We start from the raw sequence: 27,298 nt of genomic DNA, 5'->3' as shown, positions 1-27,298 counted from the left end.
AACATGCCAGAGACATTAACCAAAACACAATGCTGCTCTGATTAATGAACCTTTCCCTTTCACATCAACAGCAAATCGCTCAGAGACCGTTTAGATGCAAAAACTTTATTGTCCGTTTGATGTTTTCTTTGACATTTTCACTCGTAATTCTAGAAAAGTGGGGTCGGGACCCATTCCTTTGATATCATACTGCGACTGGTGCCAGAGAGCGGCTTCATCGACACATTCGGACTGTGATCACGTGACTGTTTGCAGCTTGGATATAGTAGTGCAGTACTCTTGACCGTAACAGTTCGGGCCAAGGGAATAGGGAGCCAGCAACCGATACATAACACTGCAGAAGGATATGGAAAGTCTTTACGTGTGTGCAGTGATCCATCATCAAGTATTCTACAGGAGGGTGCAGGCTGACCTAGACTAACATGCTTACTCTACTATCGCCTCATGCACCGCAAAGTGTGTTGTCTAGGAAACAGCTAATAGTGCATTAAAATGTTGATATCGTCCCTTTTCAGTTGTTTGTTTTTACGTGAGCGCACGTGTGTTGCGCGAGTGTGTAAACCTTTACAAATTTTTCACATATTTTCATCCACATTCTATTAAACGACACAGTGTTTTGCAACAAATTAAAACACAGAAACGGAGAACATCAACAACGAGGTGAGCTATACACTGAAGTTATACGAAACCGAAACAACTAAAAGCTTCACAAACAAGGAGATAAAGGGCCCGTCGGGGTGATAATAGACCATATATTCACATTGCAGCCATTTTCCTCTGACATGACGCTCAAATGTCGTACTGCTGCCTTCTGAGTCATATAAACGTAGGCAATCTGAACAATTGTTGTCATTTCACTGCTTCTTGATTGATTAGCAAATGTTAAGACAATGGATAGTTTAATTTTGGAGGGACATCGGACCATTTTTAAAGGTAAAACAACACATTTAATAACCGATTAACGTTACTGTTTGATACGATTAGGAAAGGTGTAAATTAATTCAGGAATATCTCTACACATCTGGTCTTTACCTGAAAGCGAAACACAAAGGGTGTATTCAAACGCCAACGTTAGCTAGGAAGTGGTTAAATGCTAACATCAGCTGATGGGTTATCAAATAAATTGTTTTACCTTGAAATAAGGCCAAATGTGCCTCCAGATTTTCACCATGCACGATCTTTTCAGTCGCTGATCAATTTGTCAGATTACCTACGTTTATGCAACCTGGAACACAGCGGCCTTCAAGCTTCCCACCCTGAGCGTGATGTTGAAGGAAAATGGCCGCCGTGTGAAATAAGGTCTATAACAGGAAATATGATGGTGAACAAAATGCCAGCTAACCACAAGGTGGCCTAAAGCTCAAATTCACTGTATATTTTTCTCACAATAAATCCCTTTACAATGGCAAAATTAAAATAAAAAATAACATTTAAACACATCGAGATGTCTGGATTTGAATGCAACAAGCCAGTGCAAACACAGTTTTTGCTTGAACTGAGAATGAGAATCCTCAGGAGGAGATGCAGCTTCGGCGTCTTTATTGCTTGGTGTTGATTTCCAGTTGATAATACTGACATGCTGAGATGGAGCTGCAGAAGGAGAGAGGGTGGCGTGGTGAGCATGTGTGTTTGTGTGTGTGTGTGTTTTTGGAGAACCAGTTTATTTCCAGTTTCGGTGACGATTCAAATGTCACGTACATTCCCCTTCTGAAGAGATCGTCGTCCTACATTCTGTGTGACATGTCTTTTTTTTTTATTTTCAGTCCATTTCTGTTCATTTTGGCCGCCATTTCTCGGCTCGTCCGCCACCTTACAAGTCCGACCACTTCTTCTGTGTTCACATTCAGCAGAGGTGTTTGAAAATCGTGGCGGGAATGACAGGAAAAAACGTCAGCAGAAGTCGAAAGCTGCATGCGAAGACGGGAGCTCCCTGATCCGAGGAGAGGAGTCGGCACGTTTTAGCTCGCTAGCGTGCCGCTGGCTTGACTTTGAACGAGTGTCCGACCTCTCGTTCAACACACAGTTTACAACAGAGAAGAATAATTAGTTAGTAATAAATCCGATTGCCGATCACAGTAGCCCCTGACTGTTTGGCTGGTAATAGAGGAGAGGAAAGGAGAGGAGCAGCATGTATTTTTTTTGTTTTTTTTCTAAAGATAGTGTCACAATACACAGCTCTCATTGGTTAGACCTACAGGTAATAAATAATAATGTAGCAGTAGGCGAATCATTCCCACAACAAGTTATAGGTCACAGACAAAAAACAAAGAAACCGCTGTGAGATAAAAGTGCACAGATGACAGACAGACAGGTGATTCTGTTCCTCTTCCCTCCTCTTTCCACTCGAGAGGAGTTTCAGCGCCAGCAAAGACAATCCAGACAGATGGAGGAGGAGGAGGAAGAGGAGGAGGAGGAGGAGGGTTTCCCTGTTCAGTGAGGACAGTATCCAGCGATGCAGCACTATGGCAGGGTAAGAAGAGCTGACTCTGGACGGAGAAGTCTGTGTGGTTTTTTTTTTGTGTTTGCTTGAGTGTGTTACACAATGAGTGGTCCGCGGCGAGGATGTTTAGGACTCTGGCCGTCCCTGTTCTCAGCCCCTTGCTCCTCCAGGTTGATATTGCTGGTGGAGGTGTGGTGGGGGAGGGGCTCCAAAACAGGCCTGTAGCCCCCGAGGTACATCAGACCTGAAGAGGAAGAAGACGAAGAGAAAAGAGAGAGAGGAAGGTCATCTTGCAACATTTTCATCCAGTGTAAAAAAAAAATGGATCTATATTCTTCAAAAAAAGGGTATTTTCGCTTGGCTGAGGTGGAAAAGTTGGTGTAAAGAAAATGTGACAAAACAGATTGGAAACAGATGTAGCAAATAAACACAACATGTAATTTCTGCCACTGGGGTCTCTCCATCAAAACAAAACGTGTTGTGTGAAAAATATATTTATCTTCACTCCTGTTTATCAACCTGACTGCAGCAGTGATCTGCGGAGGTGACCTCTGTAAGTCCTGTAATGTTGACTGTTAAGTGGAGCTGAAGGGGAAATGTTCCTTTACTTCATGAACGTAACGTTACAGAGAGGAGAGGGGAAGAAGAGAGGACCGGAGTCTCTAGTGAGTGCTGTTGAGAGTTGACCTGAATTTAAACACACAGATCCCAGATATTACCTAATAAGACATAGTGACACAGCTTGTAGTCTGATGCTGTAAGTGTGCCTTCACTGCTTTAATGGGCTCGAGTGCTACTCTTAATGCAAAACTAATTAATTAATTAACACCCACTGCTACCGGGATGCATACACACCATGCATGTGCAAAATCTATGTATGCAATCAAAACCTCTCTCTATTTTCATCCTGTAAATCATTAAAATATTTCTGATGACTCATGCTGCAGTCTGGTTTGGACTGGAGACGAGAAACTGGGACACTGCAGGTGCTGGACAAACGTCAATATCTATATCTGGGTCAAAAAAACCCTCCTTATCTGACTGCTTGAGTTGTTCCACTGCTGCAATGTTGCTCAACTTTTCTTAAACGATCTTATACTTAATTCAAAGGGAATGTCTTGTGCACTGAATAAACAAAATAATAGGATCCAGACATGCAGTAAGGAGCTGTAAATATCAGCAAGAATGAAAGCAACTTTAATGGTACAAAATGAATTATTAATTGTCTTAGGTTTCCACCACAGAGAGTATTTAATAATGGATAACATCAGCAATTAAAGCTACCTCACCTCATGTGCACATTGAAAAGAAATAGGCAGAGTCTGTGCTGTTATTAAGAAAAGATAAATATTGTAGTGTGATCTTACATAAAATTGAATAATAATAAACAGATAAAAATAGTATTCAACAAAAAAAATGTCACAACAACAAACCACAATATATATATGACCCTGGTGTCTGTTTCTAACATCTGGCCATAACTCCATACCTAGTCCTCAATGTGCACTGGGCACGACTCCTCATCTGTCCATCCGAAAGAAGGCGAGAGAAGAAAGAGAGACGGAGGAAAGAAGAGAGAGACAGGAAGGAAAATGTCCAGGAAACGACAGCAGAAGATGTGAAGAATGACGGGGGGGAAAAAAGGAGAGAAACAGAGAGATAACAGAACACTTTTACGACACAGAAAGAGAAAACATGTCACAACATCCACCATAAAAGACCAAAGGGGTGAGTCAAGGGAAGGAAGGTAAACCAGGGTGTTAAGAGGGGAATGATGCCGAGCTAAAGGCTGTGATCAATTACTGATTAAAACAACCAAGACTTTAATAAATACACACCTTTAGCCCTCATCACAGTAACCAAGTGTTCAGAAGCAAGGGTGGAGGACAGGAGGGAAGATGGAGGGGCGTGAGGATGAGTTTGCAGATGTTTTGGCAAAGCGGCTCGGAGCTGGCAGAAGCTGAACATGAACTCTGGGAAGGACCAGACTCTTCATCTCTGTCGCACTCACGCAAACAGAAAACATGCACACTCGCGAACGACAAAGGATGCACTCACACACACACAGAAACACACACCAGGGCTTCAGCTAAAAGGGGGAGAGGAGGGAGAGAGTGCACAGCTAACCGCTACTGAGAAAAAAGCGATGGAGCACCACAACACCAAAGGGTTAGGGATGAAGAGAAGAAGGAGGGCGCCAGATCTTCATGCTGGGCAACAAAACCTCCTCTCTGCTCACTAAAACTGACACTAAAATAAGAAATGTAATTTGTTTTCTTGTTTTCTTTTTAGCTTTAATTTGTATTAGCATGTTAGCACAGCAAGCTAATGTAAGCCAACTCATGCACTCTGCCTCCGTCACCCCACCTCGTCTTCCTCACCCTCCCCTCCCCCCATCACTCTCATGCCCAGTCCTCAGCTCTCATCGGTCCATGTTCGAGAGGTTGCCACTCACCGGCGAATCGGCTGTCGGGAGCCTGCTCATTATCCAACCCCAAAGAGGGCGTGTCACAGAGGGCGACGCCCTGATTGTTATTGGCCAACTCTGGACACCTGCTCCGCCCACCTGCAAGCGAGGGCAAAGGTCAAACAAGAGCAGCCAGGCACAGCAGGGGTGGGGGAGGGTGGGGTGGGGGGGTGGAGCGGGGCAGGCGGGGTGAGGGGAGGGGAGGAGGAGGGTGTCAGAGGTGGAGGGTGAGGTCGGCCATGCTGGAACGGCATTAATAAAATAATAAATGATAAATTATTTCTGCAGGTAACACTTTTTTCTACACATCTTTAATAAACGGTAAACTTAGTCAATAGTTATTTCACAGAAATCAAATGCTTTATATTGTACAGTGAAATAACTATTATTTTTAAGTTTAATTAACTATAAATTTACAATTTATTAATGATGGCTATTATAAAGTGTTACCAACACGTATCTGACTCAAACGTGAGATTTAAAAGGAACAAATGTGGACTTTGACTCTTTTTTGACACCAAAATCAGAGTAATCGCTGCAACCTACTTTGCTCTGATACTCAGTGTCTTTAGCAGAATTATGTATTTTACGTGTGGAATATATAATATTATATTTCCAGTGGTTCATAAGCATCTGAAGTGGAAGAATCTGACTCATGCAGGAGCAATAATCTACATGTGTGCTCCGATGCTCACAAGGCTTAATCTGCAAGATTTAATTAAACAGAACAACGTGTACAAACTGTACAGGGAAGAAACTGATGCTAATTTAGAGATCGCGTCAGCCTGTCTGGCTCTCTAGTTCAATATCAATACAGCAGGAGAGATTTGTGTCTTCTCAGTCTGAAAAAAGTTTCATTTTTACATTAACTTATCATCTGATGATATTTTTGCCTTTAAAAGGGAGGTAAGTTTGAGATGATATTAAAATCCAACAGTAGTAACAGTACTATACAAATATAGCCTAAACAGTTACTTTTAGTGTTAAATTACATGTAATATTTCCATCTAATTCTATTACATAAGTTTAATATAAAGGGTCACATTTAAAGTTTTTCTGTCAGGTTGATTCAATGTCTATAAATAAATAACTGCATGTGAGATTTATTAACTGAGACAGAAAAAACAATTAAAAATGCATCACGTTTATGTATAATACTGGAATAACAAATACTTGAAGAAACAGTTTATGTAACTTTATATGTTACAATTGTATAAACTCATAAGGTTTATGTATTAGTCTGCATTAATTTAATGTAATCAGACTAAGTTATTTGATTTATTCACACTGACTCCAGATGATAGAAACACTTTGTATTAAATGTGGCACTTTACAGTGCACTTGTGATAAAATTCAATGACAATATTACCCGTAATTGAAATATTTAAAGTCACTTCTTTGAGTGTATAAATAAAGTTTGTATTGCACAAATTTTTTTGTATGCTTTCCCTTTTTGGTTTAATCTTTTCTGGTATTTTGTTTACAGCTTAGATAATGTAATTAATGGTACTGGCAGTCAGGTACTGCTTGTTATGGTGAAACAACAACTTAAATATTGTATTACCGTCCAGGATGGGTTGACATGGTGATATATACCATGACACAATATGAGTTTGCCAACCATCAAATATGTTGCTGCATTGATTATATTGTGGTTGTATTGTGTGTTGCAAATCAATAAGCAGAACTGCCTCGTGGCAAAATTAGATTTGTACACGTATCTTTGTGATGAGTTATCTTGATCTGGAAGATGGACTGACGAAAAAAACGACATTCCCATCAGGTTGTCTTATCCACAGAAAACAGGTTCTGAATTGATTTTCAAAGAAATTGTATCTCACGGGATACGGTGTCTTTTGCTGATATCTTCATGATTAATATCATGATTGGGTTTTTAATCTACAGCTCACTTTATCTAAAAACATTTGACATTTTAAGATTTGCAACACAAAACACACTGATTCTCTGCAATTTAGCTTCGGCTGCTCATCACGATCACGTTATACGGAAGCTAAACTAGTCACACTTACTGTCTGATAGTTATATAAATGGAAATAATATACAATATAATACATAAAGCATAACCAGATATGCTATGATGTACTACATAATGTGAATTTTACTGATACTTTTGCTTTCTTTACACCAAACCTGCCTGACTTGCATCATTTGAAATGACCTCCTATTTTGTTTTACAGCTTCCACTCTGTTTTTTTATCCTTAATTTCTCAGCTAACACTCAACACAGTGTTTGCTGATACTTTGGCAAGAAACACTGGAGCGAATAATCTTTGATTTTGGTGTTTGTTTTACATTTATCAGATAAACGAGACAGAAATATTAATATAAACTCTCTGGATTAGCATCTTCCTGCCTTTTCCAGCATGGCCAGATAACAGATACTGGCATGTTTAATATGTGCAAGTGCCTCATGCCTGCAGCAAGCCTGTAATTGTGGGTGTCCGTGTGTGTGTGTGTGTGTTAGTGTGTGCTAATGAGGAGAAACTGGCAGAGATGACTGGATGATTGGCAGCTGAGCACAGAGACACGGACAGGGCACATACAGAAGCTGTCTGGCAGCGCCGGTGCAGATGCACACACACATGTGCGTGCAAACATACAGCGCGTGTGCACATTCACAGTCTGTCAGCAGGCACAGGTCCGCTCGTCTCCTAAAGAACTGAGAGGTCATTCAGTAACTCACAGGTGCTCAGAGTATCGTTTCAGTCTGGCCCGAGGTGTCCGAACACACACGCGCACACACACACGCACACACACGCACACACAATCCACAGAGAAACTAATTTACATTTACAAGCTTCAAACTGTTGTCTGCTGAAGGTGACCTTGTTGTTTTTTGCCCTACCGTTCATTGACTCACACTCTCAGTACGCCACAACACTTTATTTAGCACTCGGTGACTCACTTCTTCACAAACACACACACTCACACACAGATGGGGCATGAGAGAGCTTGCACTTCATGATGCAGCAGCTAAAAAGAAAAAGCAAATTCACCGTGCAGAGGTTTTTTTATAAGCGAGCACACGTAAAATGACACTCCTCATACACAAACAGTAGATACACAAGCACACGCACACAACCACACAAACGTTTAAATAGAGGTGCAAATCATGCAAATGCAAGCCAGTAGCCTGGTGTGCAGCAGAACCGTGTCTAAACAACACAGGATGCCTGTACGTGCTCGTTTCCTGTTGTGACCGAAAGGATGCTCCGATCAATTGGCATCAGTCGATATTTATTGCTAATTGCTTGATTACCGGTCATTAAATTCATCAATAAGGAAACTCCTTATAAACGTTTCACTGCCTGACCGGTCAGCTGTGGAGCAATTCAGAGGCCAGATCCTCTGAAGGACGCAGGGATGAAATAGGTTTTTTTGTTTTAAGGGAGAGACGTGTTAGCTGGCTGGAGGCTAAAGCAAGGGCGGATATTTTATTTCATTGCTGGAGGGATAATGAGCAGAAAAAAGTCAAAAGAGCAAAAAGCCCTGTTGTATTAAATGTTTATAGAGGAAGTGCTGATGACTAGAATTAACTTTACTGGATAAAGGAAAGGTGAATAACTTTAGGGTTGTACCATCGTGTTAAAAGACGCAGCCGCAATGACAAATAAAGTAACAAAAGCTAAGTGTAGCGTAATTAATTATCACTTTTGCAGTTCACTGACACATCATCACCTTTGAAGTTGATATGACAAACTTAGCAAATTAGCAAGTTGCTTATTTACACATGCAGCAGTTATGGAGCAACATTATCTTTAATTTGCACGCGTGTTTCTGGCCACTCCACCAATTCATGAAGGTAAATATCTTCGCTGCAACGTGCTTCACTACGCTTTTTCTTGAGTCTGAAATTGAATCTAACATAAGTTTAGAGGATACACCGGTTTTGTCCTTGAGGTTTGGACTAAATTAAACTTGTGGACTGGATTTAGAGGAGAAATGGAATCTGTTTTGTTGTTTCAGTCTCGAGCTACAGACTCTGGAGAATCTCGTCCCTGAATTGTTTCACAGCCTGAGGCAGTTTATGTTCCCGTCTATCACGTCACAATTTCAAGACAAGAACTGCTGTTGTTTCTTTGGGCTGCTGGTGTCTTACAGGCACCGTCAGCCTGCGGTCTTCAGAGTTTTCAACAGGATTATTTTTGGATGTTACAGATTTCATATGATCATCACAGTGTTAGGGGTCGGGGTCAAGGAGCCAGATCTCGTCACATCCAGTTCAGTATTGTGCCCACAAAAGAAGACTACAGAGGAAGAAGTCCTCACTGTGAAGTAGACTGAGGTTCCAGTGCACACACACTGTATGAGAAGCCATTCACTCCAGTTCAGATATTGCATGTTGCCGTGGTTTCAGCCAACGTTACGTGCATTTTAAAAGGGACTGCCCCATCTAGAGGACAATATCTGACATTTATTCCTTTTATTTTGAAAGGGTGTCATCACTCAGCCATGATTCAAAAAGATTTATGGACAACAACAATTTATCGGTCCATAATGTAAAGTTTGTATGAAAGGTCTTTTTCACATGGCCTGAGAGCAACAATGCAGAGGGAGGTGAGAGGTCAGGGGTGAAAGATAAGGGATGGTTGTCATAGTTACCTTTCCCATTAGACGGGGAGGAGCAGTCCTCTTCAGTGACATCGTTACCCTGGAGAAACAGAAAAACGATAAATGAGATAAACACACAAAATGAGCATTAATCACACACTGTTCTGCAAATAGTGTGTTACAGTCACCTCTGAGTCCTGCTCCTCTACAGCCACTGAGTAGTTTTGTTCCTTTGGCTCCTGGGAAAACTCCTGAAAGAAAGAGAGACGGTCTAATTAGGAGTTTTGAACACATTTCAAAACAATTTCTCCTCCATCCATCACTCGATTCCTCACCCCGTCCTGCTGCGACGGCCCTCGGCTCTCCATGGGGGCGTCCTGGTTCTCCTCGCCCTCCACGTCTCCACCGTCGTCGCCCCCGGGCTCGCCTTCGGCCCCGGCCAGGTAGGACCCTGACATGGAGGACATGGTGTCAGTGCTGATGTGGGAGTGCTGCGAGTGGGACGAGGCCATGGACATCACTGACTGGACCAGGCTGCTGCTCACTGGGTCTGGCAGACAGACGGAGACACACATCACGGTCCGGCTCGTGTCGGAGGATTGTTTCGTTGTTTGCCAGGGGAGATTTCCACCATTTACATTAAAAAAAAATGATCCCTACTGTCAGAGCAGAGAACTGAACAGTAGAACAGTAAATGATTGGCCTTTTGGATGAATGATGAGCAAAGAAATTCTGATTTATTGTCATTGAAACTGGTTTATTAGATTTATTATTTATATAAAGTCTAGCAGGGGAACGATTGTCGTGAGAGCGGTTACCATTTTCTGTCTCATTACTGACTGAATATTTCTAAAGCTCTGAGTTGTTTGTGTAAAAATTCTCTCCAGACTTCTGTCAGCAACACAAGCTGAAGTCAGACTACACAGGGATTAGCTTTGTAGGAGAGGACAAACATGTTTGAAGTCACTATTTCATTAAGTCTTTCATTCCAGCTGGAAAAACAGTCCTCTCTTCCTGTTTTGTACCGAAAAGCCAGCCAGGAGATTTCCCATAAAATCAGACCCAGTGGCACCAACATAAAACACTGAGGTGGTTCAAGCTTATGATTTATTTATATTAAAATGCTGCATGCAGCACCTGGAGCTCTTTGCTTTTAGCTTTGTGGCCAAACTTCAGAGATACTGCACACCACACTTTCATCAACTTTCTTCCACAAGTTCATTTTTGAAAAGACCCCAAAACAAGGAGAAACAAACAGCATGTGAGCTGTCGTCTCAAATGAAAGTGAGATAACTGTATTAATCCCATTAAGGGAAATTATTTCACAAAGCAAAAGGAGGCACAAGAACAGCTGCATAACATAGATGACTTTTAAAAAAATGAGAACACTAAAGACAGGCTTCTTTGAGTAGTTACAGTGATGGCTTTTTGTCATCCTGACATGGCTTTGATTTATTTATTTATTCCTTTCGGGATAAGGGCCACATGCTCATGTGATATTTATCAGCTGGTGTGTGAGATGAGGTGGGATCGCTGCAGGGTGACGCAAATTGAAGCAGTTTGAATTTCCAAAAGGCAATAAAACAACACCCCAAATATATATTATATATTATTTATGAAAATACAGAATTCCTGTCCCTATGTATAAAAAGACATTTTTTATTGCTGGTTACTGTGAAGTATTCATTTAGAGAAAGGTTTTTAGCTTTTAAAAAGCTTTTTAAGTAACTTTTTATTTCATTTGTATCTAAGCTTCCTATTTGTGTTTCTTGTTTTTGTTGTTATTGTGAAACTACCACCACTGCAGATGAATATCTATCTGAAGTGACTCAGTTTACTCATGTGATGCTCAGTCATGTTCCCCAACTTCCTTCCTCAAACTCTGATGTATTGTCTGATGTTTCCCCCGAAGTTACAGTGAGAGCTGAGCAAATGAAAAAGTATTTCTCTAGGTTTGAATATTGTTGGAATCATTTTGGATAATGTAAGGCTTTTAAGGCTTTTAAGTAAAAGTAACTTGGGCGCTTAGTCAGACATGAGACAGACATGTAAAATTGCCACCACATTTATGTTATAAAATGTGTGTACGTTAAGACTTGGTTTTTTTATTAGTTGACTGAAAGAAAATTATTTTCTAACTATTTCGATAATCCATTAATTGTTTAAGTTTTTTTTCCCTTGTAAAAATACCAAACATTTGTATGTTCCAAATTCTTAAATATAAGGACTTACTGTGTTTCTTTTGTCATTTATGATAGTAAATAAAAAGTTTCTGTGTTTTGGACTGTTGGTCGGACAAAAGAAGCAATTTTAGGACGTCACTTTGGGCTCTGGAAAATTGTGATGAGCATTTTTCACACTTTTTGGGACTTGTTTTGACAACAAGATGAATCGATTAATCATGAAAATAATCAGGAGAATAATTGATAGTAGAATGAATTGTTAGTTCAGGCCCTAGTGAAGGGTAAAGGTTGGGATTCAGGATTTAGTTGTGATAAGGTGCTAAGGTGAAGGGAATGCAGTATGTCAGCGAGGGTCCTCACAAGTACAGAAAGACAAACATGTGTGTGTGTGTGTGTGTGTGTACCTTCAGGGGAGGTGATGGTGGAGGACAGCGGGGTCCCGGTGCAGGATGAGTGGTCGATGGCTCCAGACGAGGAGAGAGTCAGGTTCTCGCTGTCTGGAGTCACTCCGTTCTGTAAAACAACGAGAGCAGCAGTGAGAGAGGAGCTCACAAACAAACATATACAAACCCCGAATCTGAGATATCAGACAACAAGATACACCAAAATGTATTGTCTCTGTTTCACACACACACACACACACACACACACCTCCTGCTGGTCCACTGCGAGTTTGTGGCGACAGGCCTCCGATTCACTGCAAGACTTCTCATCCTCCTCCTCGGGAAGCACAGAGGAATTCTGGGAAAGTGACCTAAATTAAATGATTGACACTCGATTAGTTGGTTTGTGAAGATCGTGCATCATTTCATCAGCAGCAGGTTGAGAGGCGCAGAGACACACAGACTCCAGGTGAGCGACTGGAAGCTTTTGACATGTTAAAAGATAGTTTAGTGTTAGAGCAATGCTGGCGACACTACCTACAGGTTATTTATATATGTTATATTTATTGAGAAAATATCATATTTAAATGTTTAATCTCCCCGAGACATCTGATAATCCAAGAAGCGACAATAAATGTCGTTAATAATAAAACGACGAATAATGTCTGGCAGACTCACTTTGATCCACTCTTCTTGAGTTTGAGTCCCTGACTGGAGTTGGAGTGGTCTAGAGGGGAGAGGGAGCGGGCCGGCGCCGGGTGCGGCTCGCTGCTGTACGGCGGCAGCGCTCCGGAGACGTGGCTGGGACCGGAGTGCAGAGGAGGAGGGGCCAAGGAGGAGGTGTTGAGGGGGCCGTTCAAAGCCTCCAGGAGAGACACGGCCTCGTAGCCTGGAGGGATGTGCTCAGACGCCTGCAGACGAGGGGAGGACACTGTTGAGTCTACTGGGACTGGGAAAGGGTATTATTTTTATATTTTCTGGGTTTTTTTTTTGGTTGTGTCTCACCGAGTGTTCCTCTGAGTCAGACGTCTGTGAAGTGATGACGGGGTTAAAGCTGGTGGGTGAGAGAGGACTGAGCTTCTTCCTCATGGCTCGAATCTGCAGCAGAGCTCTGAAGGCTGAAAGAAAACCAGATATATATTTCAAGGACACAATTAATTTTAAAAAAAGGAGTTAAATGAAAAATTAGGATGAAACATTTTACATCAATGATATTCCTCAATTAAGTGGGATTTTTTTATTAAGGCTACAGAGTCAAATGAGGCTAAAACGAATTAAGTGCTGTTGCATAAGATAATCTGTTTTGTCACATGTTGTACAGAAATGAAAAGAACTGGAGCATAAAAGAACAAGTTTCCTGCTGTTGAACATATGTTAGGGCCATATGTGAGGGAACATTAAAGAGCCCGTCTTATCTGATAATAACTGGGAGATTTTTAGGTAAAACGTTTGAACTCATTTAACTGGATAATCACTGTAAAAAGACAGAAAATAATATATCATGCCCATTTTACAGTACCACTGGCTGCTTTGGTCTAATAAACTGGACTCATATAAAATAAGCAGGAGTTGAATGCAGCAAACAGCCTCTGTGTGCATGTTAAAACAATGCTGCAGGTTTTACACCTGCTCCTCCCAGATGTTACATTTCAGATGCAGTTTTCTCTGCTGCTTTGAGCTAAGGATTGAGACCAAGCGTACAATTTTCAACGGTGCCACTTCAGTTCTTTTTTCTGAGATCAGTACTGTCTTTTAGCAAATGAAAACAAGTGCAAATTGCCTGTTTAGTCCCTAAAAATCACATGGGTTTCTTTTTTGTCCAGGTGCAGAGTCTAAAAGCTGCGACTGTGAGTCTGCAGATTAAATAATGCTTTTTTTTATAACACACAGTCTCATTTGATTCCTCTGAACCTGATGAAGAGCCAATTAAACATTGTACTATTACTATTGTAATAAAAAAGAAATTTGAAAGGGTGGACATGATGGTTATTAGGACCATTGTGGGGTTTTAAAAAAAGAAAGTACAGAGCCCGGACGATATTGTGAATATTGTGGACGATATTCAGAGAAAACACTCAGACACTCTCTGAGATTAAAGTTGTGAATTTAGAAGAATTTATATCTTTTTTTTTTTTGGAGTCACATATAGGACTGTCACAATATCAGATTCTCACTTTATCAAACTGTACTTTGCACTTACACCACATTATCATAAGCATCCAGACTTTGCCTGGAGCTATAACAGTGATATCGTGCATGTAGTCCCTGAAAGCTGTCCAAACCAGTATGGTGTTTTTCCTTCTGAACAGGCTCAGTTCAAAGAAATTTTTTTTGTAAATTTACTATTTTAATCTTGGAAATTCTGTGTTTTTTATCAGAATATTACCCCCCTCCCCTGGCTCCGGAGTATTGTTCATTTGTGTTTTGTTTTTTAAGCTAGAATGGCCCTAATACTGCTTTGCTTTGTAGGAGGCAGCTTTCACCAACATAACAATCTTTTTTCAGCACAGGGAACCACTGTTGGGTGTTTCATTTTGGAAAAAAAATCTTTTTCCTTTTTCTTTGATTGGAAACAATGCCACTTCAAAATAAGTAAAATAACAGCTTGTCATAAGTAAAAAAAATCTGCCAGTGGAACAAATTGCAAATTGTCTAAAAACAAGTCCCATTGATCTCACTGAAGGACAGAATAGGATAGTATTTCCTTGTATTTCCTTTTATATCTATCAATTCTTTAGTGGGTAAGTAGTTTGCCCCAACAGACAAACACATACACAATACGTTTACAAAGGTATCGTCAAAATCAGTGCTTTAAAAGTTGATTTGATCTTTTTTTTTTTTACCAGAAATAAGTCAAATATACTTGGTAAGACTTTGCCGTGTTTATCATTGATGTGAACTCACGCAGTCTGCAGATGGGGCAGCAGTTGGCCTGGTAGCGCAGAGTGTCTGCGCAGGCGTTGCAGAGACACAGGTGTCTGCACGGCAGGATGAGTGTGTCCCGCACATCCGACAAACACACCACACACTCAGCGCTGTTGTCACTGATCTCATCGTCAGCAACCTGAAGATAAAAAAAGGAACAATTTCCAAGTCCATGATTCATTTTACCAAAACTGTCACGTCACATCTGATGCAGTCAAAGAGACGCGGACAGAGAAAAACCTCTCGTGTCGTCTGATGTTTACCTTTGATTCTTGGCTGTTGTATTTGTTCTCAATCCCATAGATCTCCTGCAGCAGATAACTCACTCCATCCACCTGGGAAAAGGAACACAGAGAAGGAATAAAGGCGGCAGGTCTCATGTGGCGGGCGTCGTGTTCAAGAGGGAAATCAAGCTTTGGTGTATCTTTGTCTTTCAAAATGTTACACAAAAGGAGGAAGGAAGAGAGAGAAGAAAAGCAGGAGTACTCACCACTTGTTTCTGCTTCAGAGGCTTCACACAGTAGCTCCCGTCCATGTGCTGACAAAGAAAGCAACAGTTGGATATTAATTCACCCTGAATGAACTGCAGTTTGTATTCATTAACATCCCTTAATACACACAAAGTGCTACATATTTATGTTTGGGGACCGGGGGGCTCTTCATCTTTTATTCTTTTGCGTTGTCTGTATTTCCTACATTTTCATGTCTGATGTCAGGAATCAGTTTAGTCTCTGCTGCAGCATCTTAAAAGAAATGAAAAATTGGATCCCTTGCATCCCTTTACACTGTTATCAGTTATCCACAACCAAAGTATATTCAATTTAGAGTAATAAAAAACAGAGAAAAGAAGAAAATATCCACATTTTTGAAGCTGGTACCAGAATTTTTTTTGGCATTTTAGCTGGAAAACTTACTTATGATTGATCAACTTTCAAAATATTAACAGCAATAATAAGAGCAGATCCCCGCAAACATATGGTGCCTGCCATGTTTCACTGGCTCTGACTCTGATACAGAGCGTCTCTCTTACCTTTTCAAACGTCGCCAGCAGTATGTGAGAGTGGCCCAAATGTTCTGCAGAGAAAAGACAGCCGACACGCCCTTTGTTTAAAATTCTGCGGCTCTTCCTTCACGTCAGACCATCGGAGTGATAAATACACGGTAACTCACCTTCCCCCTCGTCTACGACGGCCTGCACCACCATGGGGAAAATCTCTTTGTCCATGTCGAACAGCAGCTGAGGAGAAACGCAAGAAGGTGAGGAGAGGAAACAAAGTCGATGTCATTCAGCAATGTGTATAAAAAAACAGTTTCAGGCCCACCTCCTCGTCAGCCCACTCGCTGAGGTTGACGGTGTGTGAGGGCAGACAGAACTGCTGGCACACTCCCCTCTTGAAGTGCACCGTCTCGGACTGCAGAGAGCTGTCCTGGGGCAGGTAACTGCAGGAAACACACGCACAGTCACATTATTACACATGATGGAGGCGAACGACAGACCAGTCGGCGATTGTTTATTCCTGCAGAAGTTTGACATATGGCTGGGGAAGCTTGCATTTAACATCATTTAAACCATAACAGCCTATTTCTGTTTTAAAATTGGCAGTTACTAGTGATGGAGACATTTTCTGAAGCGGAGGATAAGCAACAGCTTGCAGCGTGCATCATGTCTGAATAGTGCTACAATCACAAACAGCTCTTTATGCAAGATATGCAAATACTGACATGTAACGCAAAATATATGTATAAGATATACATGTTGGCATGACTCATGAATGTCAGCATGAATATTTATGAAAAGGTTTTTCTCTTCCAGACAAGCCTGTATTTCTTTTTCTTCTCTGAAGGTAGCAGATGTCCCGTCTTTGATATTCACTTGGAGTGCAACACCGAGAGACAGTTCCTGCCTTTCTGTTTTTTCCTCATGGGGCCGTATTTCAGAAAAAATATGCGTGGTGGCTAAAGGGCGAGAGAAACATGTTTTTTTTTTAAACCGTTTGAATTGTGCCGTGAATTGCAAAGATTAAAAATCGTTTTCGTTTAGCGTTAAACTGCTTGTGTTAAAAAATGATCACGGCACAGTTCAAACGGGATCGACAAATGGTTCGTCTCTCGTCGTTCACTACCATACAAATGTTCTCTGAAATAAGGTCCCATGATGGTCCACCAGAAGGGGCGTGACTTCCCTCTGTGATTCGACCTTTTCTCTACGGATACTCACTCCCTCCCTTTTCCAGATTTGTGATATGTGTGCCACAGAACTCATTGGGATCATTATTTGTGACATGACTGGAGGCGACAAATCGCTGTGGCACTAAACACTGAGTCATCCGCCTGCTGTGACTGAATTAATTCAGCTGATAGCCTCCTTACAAAATCTATTAATTTATTGATGTGTATTTAATCTGCACCAGTTATGTCTGTCTGATACCAAATCAGCTTAAACGAGTGAGTACTGCACTCTGATAACATCGTCAGATTCACCATAGACAGTTTAAAAATAGGGAATCAAAATGGACGCAGCAGAACGAGAGGTATTGTCTTTTTTAATCTAAACAAACAATCTTCTTCCTTGAAAACTTGCTGCCAAAATTACCGACAATGCGACGCACCCACCAATATTTCAGTCGCTGATTGATGCTGCGTTCAAGTCAACATTGGAAGCTGGACAAAAAAACTTGACAAAACCCTCAGCGTGCATATATAAACGAAATAGAAGCGAGATGCCATTAAACATTTTATTCTACATCACTTTCATGCTTGGAAATGTATCTAGATATTCCATTCACTGAACTTAAAATACTGTCATCTAAAAATACATCCTACCCCGTCCCCCTTGGGTGCTGCCATTGTTGTGTGACATCTGACAACTGCTCCCTCGTGAAGTCAGGGGAAGTTTACAAGTAGAAATATCGACTTTGAGTGATCGCTTTCTCTCGTAGGACGTCGGAGATTTTTGAGCTCCGTGTTGTCTGGAATGCAGCATTAGATGTGTTATGAAAGCAGCAGCTGATGTAGCCTCGAGCTGTTAACCTCGAGCAGAGACAAGGAGCGTCTGGTGAGCTCACTTCTTCTTCTTTTAACCGCACACCAACAGATGTTTTTCATCTACTTGTACTCATCTTCAGCAATAATCAACCCTGAGACAACTGATCACACTTGGCTCAGCGGCTTCTGGAGCCACAAAAGGCTTCACACGACTCAACTTTGATGTGTAAAATCTGTGGGGTGCCGCTTTGATAAAGGTCAGAGTCAACCGAGGCATCCCTGGTTGTCTCTTAAAGAAACAGTGTGACGGCAAATATCTTGCAGGGTAGCCTTGAAGGATGCAGCTGCTGTAGACAAATTGCTGGTGCGAAAATATTTTGAATTCAATTAATCAAATGTTTGGGCTCATCTGCAGTGATTGCAGACTCTTGATTGCGGGCAGTTCAGTGTTCAGCAACAAATCAGCAGTAATAAGGCTGTGATTTCAGGAGGCTCCACAACCTTCACAGACACAGAAGAAAAGATCAGCTGCACTGATTGCAACTGCACACGTAGTGATCGGTAAACTCACACTGGCACTCCATTGTGAAACTCCTCTATGGCCTGGTAGTAGATGGTTATGGCCACCTGTGTGTCGGCGTCGAAGGTGAACTCTATGTTGTAGCAGGCCCTGTTCTTCACCGCCGCCTCGTCGCCCGGCAGCTTCAGGTCCTCGCTGCACCTGCGAGGGGAAGAGGAGGGGTGGTGAGGGGTCGAGGAGACAAGGACGAGGGAGAATGTTCTTTAAGAAGAGAACAGAAATCTGAGCAAGAACCAAACTCAACTGTTTGAATCATAGAGAGTATTTATAGCATTTATAAAGAGCTTTAAATGTGCAATATGTAAGAATTACTCAAACAGGAGGCAGCATTGGTCCTGTCCCTAGAGTAGCTATCCACTACTGCTGCTAACTGTAGCTGCTGTTAGCAAGTTAGCTCGATTAGCTGTGCATCTAGTGGTTGGACAAGGAGCTCGGAGAACCAGGGGAGTGTTGGCGTTTGCACCACTAACACAGGACTTTTGTACTGGAACAGGCTGTTGCTAGCTTGTTAGCATGCTAACTTCAGCTGATATCTCTGCAACTCAATACACAGACATCTTCACCTTTAAGCATTTAAACGTTACCATTGTTCTTGTATGTGAGTGTTTATTGTGTTTTCAGGGATAAGGGACATTTTGTGCTTTTATTTTGTATTTCCATTTTATATTTTTATACTTCATTGTGTTTTTTTCATGAGTGTGCCTGAAGAAAATGAAAGTTTAAATTACACGAAAGAAAACACGCTTGATTTGACACCACACCTTAAATTGGCTGTTGTGGCTTGTTCCCTAAAAATAGCTCAGTGGACATAACATTAGACAGCAGTAATGTAATGAGGGGTTATGTATGTATATGTTTAGGCGGACGGAGAGGTGCGTACCTTACGAGCCGCAGCGTGTCCTTGCGGATGTTTATAAGGCTTCGTAACGTCTTGACTGGTTCCTGAGGTGGAGGGGCTGCGTACGGGAACTGAAAACAAAAAGAAAACAAATTATAGATGTAAAATACATGTTATGAGACTGAAGAGTGAAGAGTGCATTCATCTTCCCTCCACCGCCCCGACATTCCTCTCCTCACCACAGAGAGTTCAGGGTTACAGAAAGTTTAACCTTAGCAGCGTTTCGGTTGGTCAGCACCGGCGAGATCCGTGCTGACAAGTGCTGAGCCGGTGCAAAAAATCTGCTCCGATTGTGTCTTTCCAGGGACGAGGCTGACACTTCAGACAGTGTTTTGGCACATTTATGCACACCCGGGGACCGCAGGAGTGTGAAATAGTTCAGGGTCAAACAGTCACCGTCTTTATTTCAAGCTGGTTAAAAGACCAGATGGGTGAATTTTACTGCATCAGGAGAATTTTGATAAGGACGTTACACACCTTCTGCGATTGTCTTTTTCATTATTTAGCTGGTTTAAAATCGAGACGCAACCTTTAAACTTGACCCGGTGTGTGGTTCACTGCTCAGCTTGTTGTGAAGCTGCTGACTGAGCGTAAAGGGAGAGCCGAGTTGGTCTGAGGATCACTGGAGGAGAAACACGCAGGATGTGGTCAGATACCTCCACACTACAACCCCTCATCTGTCTGTAATGTGTAAGTGTGTTTGTGTGGCGGTGAACGGCACCATATTCAGCGCTATTACACATCTGGGCTCAGCAGGAGTCACGCCTGTAAACTGCACAAACACACAGAGATGCTGAAAAGAACCATTCATTAGGGAAACTCACAGGCAACACTGTAGGTCTTGTAACGCATCAAGAATCATGAAACATCGGAGCAGCAGTCTGTATTTCTTCTCACATGCTCGCACTAAAATAAAAAGGCTAGACTGTTTTCCTTTTTAAATACAGGTGAGTGTAAGTAGTTGTTTTCTGAAAACATCATTTCAGGGACGACAGACGCGCTAGCAGCTCTGTGAGGCTGTAATTAAGCACAGCTGTGTTTTGAGCTAAATGCTAATGACGGCATGTTAATAAGCTCACAATAACAATGCTATCATGCTGATGCTAAGCAGGTTTGTTTTTTTTTTTACCATGTTTGCTACTTCAGTTTAGCATGGTGGCTTCATAATTAGCCTGCGTCGTCAAGATTTGAAAACATTCTCCCCGCTTCAGACTTTAAGTAGCGTAAACACAATTTTTTTTTGTCAAGTACAGAAATGGCTAAATATTCTTTCTTGGCGTTTCTCAGGTGTGAAAGAAAAACTATTAACTGACCCTTAAAAAGTACAACCAGGTTTACAAAGGGTGCAGTTGACGTTTCATTTACATTAGCCCTATAAAGTCTTGTGAAACAGATTGTAATATATCCTCTGGAACAAAACTGAAAACATAAACCTCTCTTTGTTTTTTTATTTTATTTCAGTGAATTATGTGTGCCTGAACTCATCCTTTTTATAGGTGGGCCTTATTTTAAGTGGCTAAAATATCCTCCGTCTTGCTGTCGGTACCACTTAGCAGTACAAAGCTCTGCTTCCCTCGGTGCTACATGCTGCTTCTCCACACAGGCGGAGAGCTGATGGTCGTCTACTGCAGGTAACACACTGACAAGGGATAAGTACCTCATACAACCCCACATCAAAAGACCCAAACTATCACTTTAATAAACAGTATATTTTCGTTCCAGTTGAAATTGCTGACTCGGAACTCGGAAATTCTAACTTCCCAGTCCAAATGGATCACACCATTATGTCTCTTTGTCGAGACGTTTCAATAAAACCCATGAATGTCAATCTCATGGTGGCACAACGGGTAAAGCGAAGTGATCACCGATGTCAGTGGGCTTCATCCTCTGGGGAACATAAATATCTGTAGAAAAGCTGCTGTGATATTTCAGTCCAGACCAAAGTGGTGGACCGACTGGCACTTTCATCCACAGAGGCACCAGCCTGGCTAAAATCCATTTGGTACATCCATCTGCTTCACGCAGGAGTATCTGAAAACCCCTAAATATAGCCCCGACCATTATCATATTTGTAGAGCAGCAGCAGGAGACCGAGAACAACAATTGCGGTTGGTTTTGTGATTCAATGGCACCATCTGCTTGGAAACCACCAAACATTATATAATGCTGGTAAAGCTCAGTCACACATGCGAGAGAAAAAAAACACATCACCAGCTGAATTCTGTCCCCACAGGAGGATTATAAACACCCACATAATCGGCAGAAAAACTGCACTCCTAATTTTAGCCCCAGTCTAGACAGAAACAGCAGTGCGACTGAGATTAGCACAGGGATGGAGCAAAGTTTCCTCCGTATCAGCTGCACTTAGTCAAATACTTTAGCTCCCTTCAAGCCTTTTCGTCTGAGTCAAATTCTCTCTTTCCTCTCCGGACTTGAGCTCTTTTTGATCGGCAGTTCTCATTAGTTTGACCTTCAGGTTCCCGATTCGGTTGAACAAACGAACCCTCCGGAGGAAACGCCACTTATCATCCTCTCTGAGCTAGGAGCGAGCAGACTGTCATTTCACTTTAATTAGTTTGACAGGATGAGACGCTGAAATAAATCAGTCACAGTCTGAAAGCCTGTTAATTGCCACTGCAGGAGTCAGAGCGGCTGTGATGTATCAACTCCTGTTCAACGAGGAAGAGACATCTGACACCTTTTGATGCTGCAACGGATTCATCAATTAGTCGATCAACACGAAATTGCACAACCAGGACATCTATCAAGCAAAACTGTCAAATAAATGTGCAGTTTGCTCTTGTTAAATGTGAGGATTTGCTGTTTTTCTCTGTTTCATATCAGCGTTAACACCTACCGCAACAGGTCTGGTCCCCAGGAAGTTAAGGTCTGTGTTTTCCCCAAACAGGTAACCCTCCGGATGGGTGGAGTCAAACTTCTCTCCCCCCATGATGAAGTGGCTGGCGAAGTAACTCCCTGCACAAAGACAGACACACTTTTAGACACACTTAACTTGAAATACATCAACTGAGATCACAAAAAAAGATTAAAGGTGAGCAGAACGTGGTTAATTTGCTGTATCTGACCCAGCTTTGAAGTTTGTTTGTTTGTTGGTTTGTGAGCAGGATTACGCAAAAACTACACAACCGATTTCCACGAAACTTCATTGGAGGATGGTTCTCTGCCCAGAATAGACCCACTTAACTTTTCGTGCAGATTGAGGTATTTTTTCTCACTTTCTTTAACATTGCAAGATATGGCATTTTTGTTTACATTTTCGTTAATTTCGCAAGGAATAAGTCGTGGATCTTGATGAAAAAAATCAGGCGTATTTAGGTGGCTGGTGTCTATGAATGAGTACAATTTGGTGCAGATCCTAATAAAAACCGGATCTAGCAGATCTAAATATGTTTTAATAGAAAGTAGGTTTTTTTCAACTGCTATACAGTCACAAACACGACATTATCTCAGGCGTGATTGAATAAAATTGGATTGCCGGGCCTTGACGGAGGTATGCACTCTACTGAGTGCCTTTCTAGTTTTTATATTCTGTCACAAAATCTCATTTAGAAATTCTTTAATCGAGTTAATCATCTTTGTTTTGAGAATAAAATAATTGAAAACTCAAAACTTCATATTTTGTGCATTGCAGGACACATTGTTTAAAACGCTTGGCTATATGTATATCATTATCAGCGAAATGACAGCCGATGAATGGAGCCAATCATATGAAGCCAAATTACTTTCATTGATTTAACAAGCGCTGCATTAACACAAAAGGAGAAGAAGAAGAAGAAGAAGAAGAAGAAGAAGCAGGTAATCATTGGTTCGCCTGAAAAAAAATCCACATCGTGCATCCCTGGTCATAAGTCATTTGGATTTTAGGGCCCAGTAACAGAGAAAAATACTGTTAGAACCTGAATTTTTTGCAGCTAATTTTACCCAACTGGCATTAAACAATTATTTTCCCTAAAAAATTTGAATTATTTAGCTGCACTGTTATCCAAAATACCTCCAGTCTCTGCAACAGCCAAATAATCTCAAACGGCCTGATCTCAAACACCAAATGCAAAGATATTTATCCTCAAATTGTCGAGAAAAAAGCGTTTAAGACAAGAAATTACATCAAAAAGCAGAGTTGTTTTTCTTCACTTATGTCAAGAGGACAAACGAAACCCGGGGTTGTTATCGGCCTGCAGCTTGTCCACCTGTTTACCAAGACGTTGGGTAGATGACAACAGACTAAATAGACGTTCCACCTTTTAATCACAGGGTGAGCTGTTATCATAAGACTGTAATGGTGGCTCACAGTCTTTAAATACACGCTGGAGAGGCCGGTCACGTATCAGCTGGTCTGCTCCGTCTCCTATCGCACGTATTAATGCTGGAGACGAGGACGGGCTCGGATGCTGTGACCCGAAAAGCCGTTCACGCTTTAGAAAAACTCCATAACACGACAAATCATGAGCTAAAAAAAGCCCCGATGGTGACGCTCCCCCTCTTTCTCTCCCTCTTCATCACCTTATTATTATTTACAGCAGGTGGGAGAGGAGAGCCGGGCCGAGGCTTTGTCACCAGATCCCAGCAACAGGAACTGGGGCTGACAGATCGGTTTCACCAGCAGCCGTCGCCACCACCTCCAACACCACCATCGCCACTCCTTCAGGCTGCAACCAGGACTGTGATCATAAATTCATACAGCCAAAATTGAGTTGAGAGGGGTGCTAACGGCAGCCACAAGTCAACAATTACTCTTCCCTTCCATCCTTTCTTCAGCACGTAATATCACTATAAATCTAAGATATTACTAGGATATCAGAATATATCCTAACATATCTCGTCTGAGTGTAATAAAACTGCACTTATATGCACAGATTCTGTTCCCGGTCACAGATTTTAATTTACTTTATGTGTTTGCTTACCGTGGAAATGAAAAGCAATAGCGCTGTTTCTCCTCAATGCGATTTTTTGACGTAATATTGGATTACCGCTAAACCCCCGAGCACGGCGCTGCAATCATGAAGTGTCACACAGAGGAACAATAACAAGACAGATTCAAAACACACGGGTCAGTCTGCGGTTCAGTTTGTGAGTCACGTGAACTGAGTAAGGTTTGGTTTAGAAACAGGTGACAGAACGACACCTGAAGTCAAGTATCAAAAGGGGTGCTATGTCATTTTGGAGAAGAAATTTAAAGACATAATTTTAATATTTACAATATTAATGAGGTAATAATACAAACTGAGAAATATTTATCTTTTCCATATGTGAATAAACAAGCTGTTCTCAGAGGAAAACAAGGTCCGGAGAACACTGAAGCTTTGAAGCTAGAAAGGTGGCAGGGTCCGCCAAATATAAACAAAGTGAAGCAGTATGAGATTGTGTTGTTCTTTAAGGTCAGTTTGTTGAAAATGAGGAGAGTTTGTCAATGAAGATCTTTCTCTTCTGATTAAAATTTCTTCCCCAGACCTTCATAGTGCAGCTTTAACATATTTATAAAATGAGCAAAACCTCTCAGATGCATGTGTGAATTATTTTTGCCTTGATAATACACCATGTACAACTAGCAAAATTATGAAATTAGTCAACAAATCACTGATCGAAGAATCTGACCAAGCACTCTTTTATAGACAGATTTAGATAAGAGCTTAAAAAATAAGCAAAAATGCTAGAAATCACAGGTTTCAGCCTCCTTTCTGGTTCCAAATGTGAATTTTTGCAGGTTTTTTATCCTGTCCTCTGATAATAAAATGAATATTTTTCTGTTTCGGACAAAACAAACCATTTGAAGTTGTCACATCGGGCTCTGGGGACATTTTTTATAATTTTCTACAGTTTAAATAACTAAATGAGTAATTAAATAATCAAGAAAATAAGTAAAAGATGAATCGATGATTAAAAAAGCAAAAGATCATTGGTGGCATCCGTTTCTTGATAAGGCAAAACAAATACATTTGATAACCAAAAAGTAAATCTATTAAATTGTGTGTTCTGTTTTTAAATTAAACACTTAACAAAGAATTTCTCGACAATTTTGACTAATGACAAATCCTTAAATTCATTTTTAAGCAAATGCGCCAAATAGTCTCAAAGTCCAGCTTCTGCAATATGAATATGTTTACACTTTATATTTGCATCCTGTAGCATCCATGATTTATTTATCTTACAGACAGACTGAGGCAGTCTGATGCCACAACACAAGTCTGGCTGCCTGCTAACAGATGATCGTAGTAGAAAAGAAGCAAAGCCGGTCATAAAATGATTATAAAACTGTGGATTCACAATGCAGATTATATGTCCCTGCATTTTTGTTGCTGTCAGTGTGTTTTTTGTTTTTAAATTTAACACACTTCAAACATAATTAAATAAAAAATGACTCATTTTAAGCAAATATTCTCATTCCAGCTTCTAAAATGTGAATATTTTTAGGTTTTCCTGTGTTTCATATCATAATAAATTAAATATCTTTGGCTTCTGGACAACATCAGCCTCACATCTGGGAAACTGTGACTGGCATTTCTTACTATTTTGACATTTTTATTGACAAATTGAGTCTATAATTGGTTGCAGTCCTGTTTTAAATCCAAAAAGCAAAAACACAAATGGCTTCTAGAGATGATGAAACTTCTCTACTGCTGCTGCTGCTGCTGCTGCTGCTGCTGATGATGATGGTCTTTTTTATTTGCATCCTCTCGGGATCCACCATGACTTATTTATCTTACAGACAGACTGAGGCAGTCTGGCTTCCTGCTAGTAGATGCTCCTAGTGGATGCACCGAGATAATAAAACAAAAAAACCAAAGCCGGGGCCATAAAATGAATATAAAACTGTGGACCCACAGTGCAGATGACATGTCTTATGCTCTGCATGTGTTGCCGTCCACCTCCATGGACAACACAAGTGGTGCAGTGCCAGAAATAAATTAGAATACATGATAAATGTGATGAATAAACATGAAGTAAAGGCAAAGTTATCCTCTATGGGGGGGAAAAAGGGGGGAAAATCAGGTGAGGGCCCTCCTCCTCCTCCTCATCCTCTCTCCACAGGTAGCTCCTGCAGGTTAAAGGCTCAGATGCCCTGCAGGCCTGTCAGTAAGCTGATGGTATTGATGGTGATGTCTACTTCTTTTTTTTATCCCCCTCCCTCATAAATCACACTATAAATCGTCTGCAGTCCCCCTCTGGGAGACACGGATGTGGTGCCCGCCCCTCCACCACCCCTCCTCAGTTGTGACCTGTTGTCGGGTGACTTACCAGATTTCGGTGGATAGCGGTACACCGAGTTGGACGGGATGTCCACTTCTTCCACGCCTATGTTCTGCCTGCTCGTTAAAGCTCCCATTTCCAGCCAAGTGAAGAGCACACGGGTTAACGGGCATAACACTGGAGCTCGGCTTTGTTCGCGGCGTCTCCTTCACTCCCGATCATTTAATCCAGTTCGTGCTGCCCTGTCCATTTCTGTCGAGGTCCGAGCGCCGCCGTGAATGTGACCGTCCGGGGAGGAGGAGGAGGAGGAGGTGGAGGAGGAGGACGGGAGAGGAGGGGGGGGATTAGTGGTTGTTCTCTGCTTATCCCTCCCTTGTCAACAGCTCGTTTTTGAGGCAGAAAAAACAGCCGTCCGAGTCGCGTCAATGACGGATAAGCGCGCTCGTGGTGCGCCGCGATCGCTCTTCAGTCCCCGAGTGTAAAATCTGCGTCGCGCCGGCGTCGCTTCGCTTCACTTCACGGGCGAGTACGCGGCTCTGCTCGACATCTCCCGGCCCCGCTGGATGTCGATCATGTCTCTCTCTCTCTTCTCCCCCCGGTGCTTTTTTTTCGTTCCTGTCAAAGAGGTCTGTGGCTCCACATGACGTCAGCCAGGCACA

The 27,298-nt window shown here is 41.6% G+C and overlaps 1 protein-coding gene across 2 annotated transcripts; it reads right to left on the bottom strand.

Moving 5' to 3' along the window:
• Nucleotides 1–89: 89 nt before the first annotated feature.
• Nucleotides 90–27,298, bottom strand: rnf157 (ring finger protein 157). 2 transcript variants are annotated; one of them, XM_073489419.1, is made up of 19 exons: nucleotides 26,688–27,298; nucleotides 22,291–22,409; nucleotides 19,416–19,504; nucleotides 18,527–18,676; nucleotides 16,293–16,410; nucleotides 16,141–16,207; nucleotides 16,001–16,044; nucleotides 15,461–15,508; nucleotides 15,234–15,305; nucleotides 14,950–15,109; nucleotides 13,051–13,163; nucleotides 12,724–12,956; nucleotides 12,314–12,416; nucleotides 12,067–12,175; nucleotides 9,815–10,029; nucleotides 9,668–9,730; nucleotides 9,531–9,579; nucleotides 4,896–5,006; nucleotides 90–2,684 (listed from the first exon to the last, which is right to left on the bottom strand). In XM_073489419.1, the coding sequence occupies exons 1-19, from the start codon at nucleotides 26,773–26,775 to the stop codon at nucleotides 2,536–2,538; spliced, it is 2,100 nt and encodes a 699-aa protein (XP_073345520.1). In that variant the 5' UTR covers nucleotides 26,776–27,298; the 3' UTR covers nucleotides 90–2,535. The 2 variants fall into 2 exon arrangements, with proteins under 2 accessions (XP_073345520.1, XP_073345521.1); XM_073489420.1 differs by lacking the exon at nucleotides 4,896–5,006.

This window comes from Pagrus major, chromosome 20 (assembly GCF_040436345.1).
Source record: "Pagrus major chromosome 20, Pma_NU_1.0".
Classification (NCBI taxonomy): Eukaryota; Metazoa; Chordata; class Actinopteri; order Spariformes; family Sparidae; genus Pagrus; species Pagrus major.
The sequence above is the reverse complement of the archived record's forward strand: the minus strand, read 5'-3'. Positions and strand labels throughout refer to the sequence as shown.

What these genes read in the sequence shown, in the direction of transcription:
- rnf157 (XM_073489419.1), bottom strand. Translation starts at nt 26,775, where the DNA reads ATGGGAGCTTTAACGAGCAGGCAGAACATAGGCGTGGAAGAAGTGGAC. An exon ending in GCGAGTGGGCTGACGAGGAG is followed by an intron (nt 16,208 to 16,292) that starts GTGGGCCTGAAA and finishes GTTTCTCCTCAG; the next exon opens with CTGCTGTTCGACATGGACAA. An exon ending in TCCCGACAGCCGATTCGCCG is followed by an intron (nt 2,685 to 4,895) that starts GTGAGTGGCAAC and finishes CTTCCTCTTCAG; the next exon opens with GTCTGATGTACCTCGGGGGC.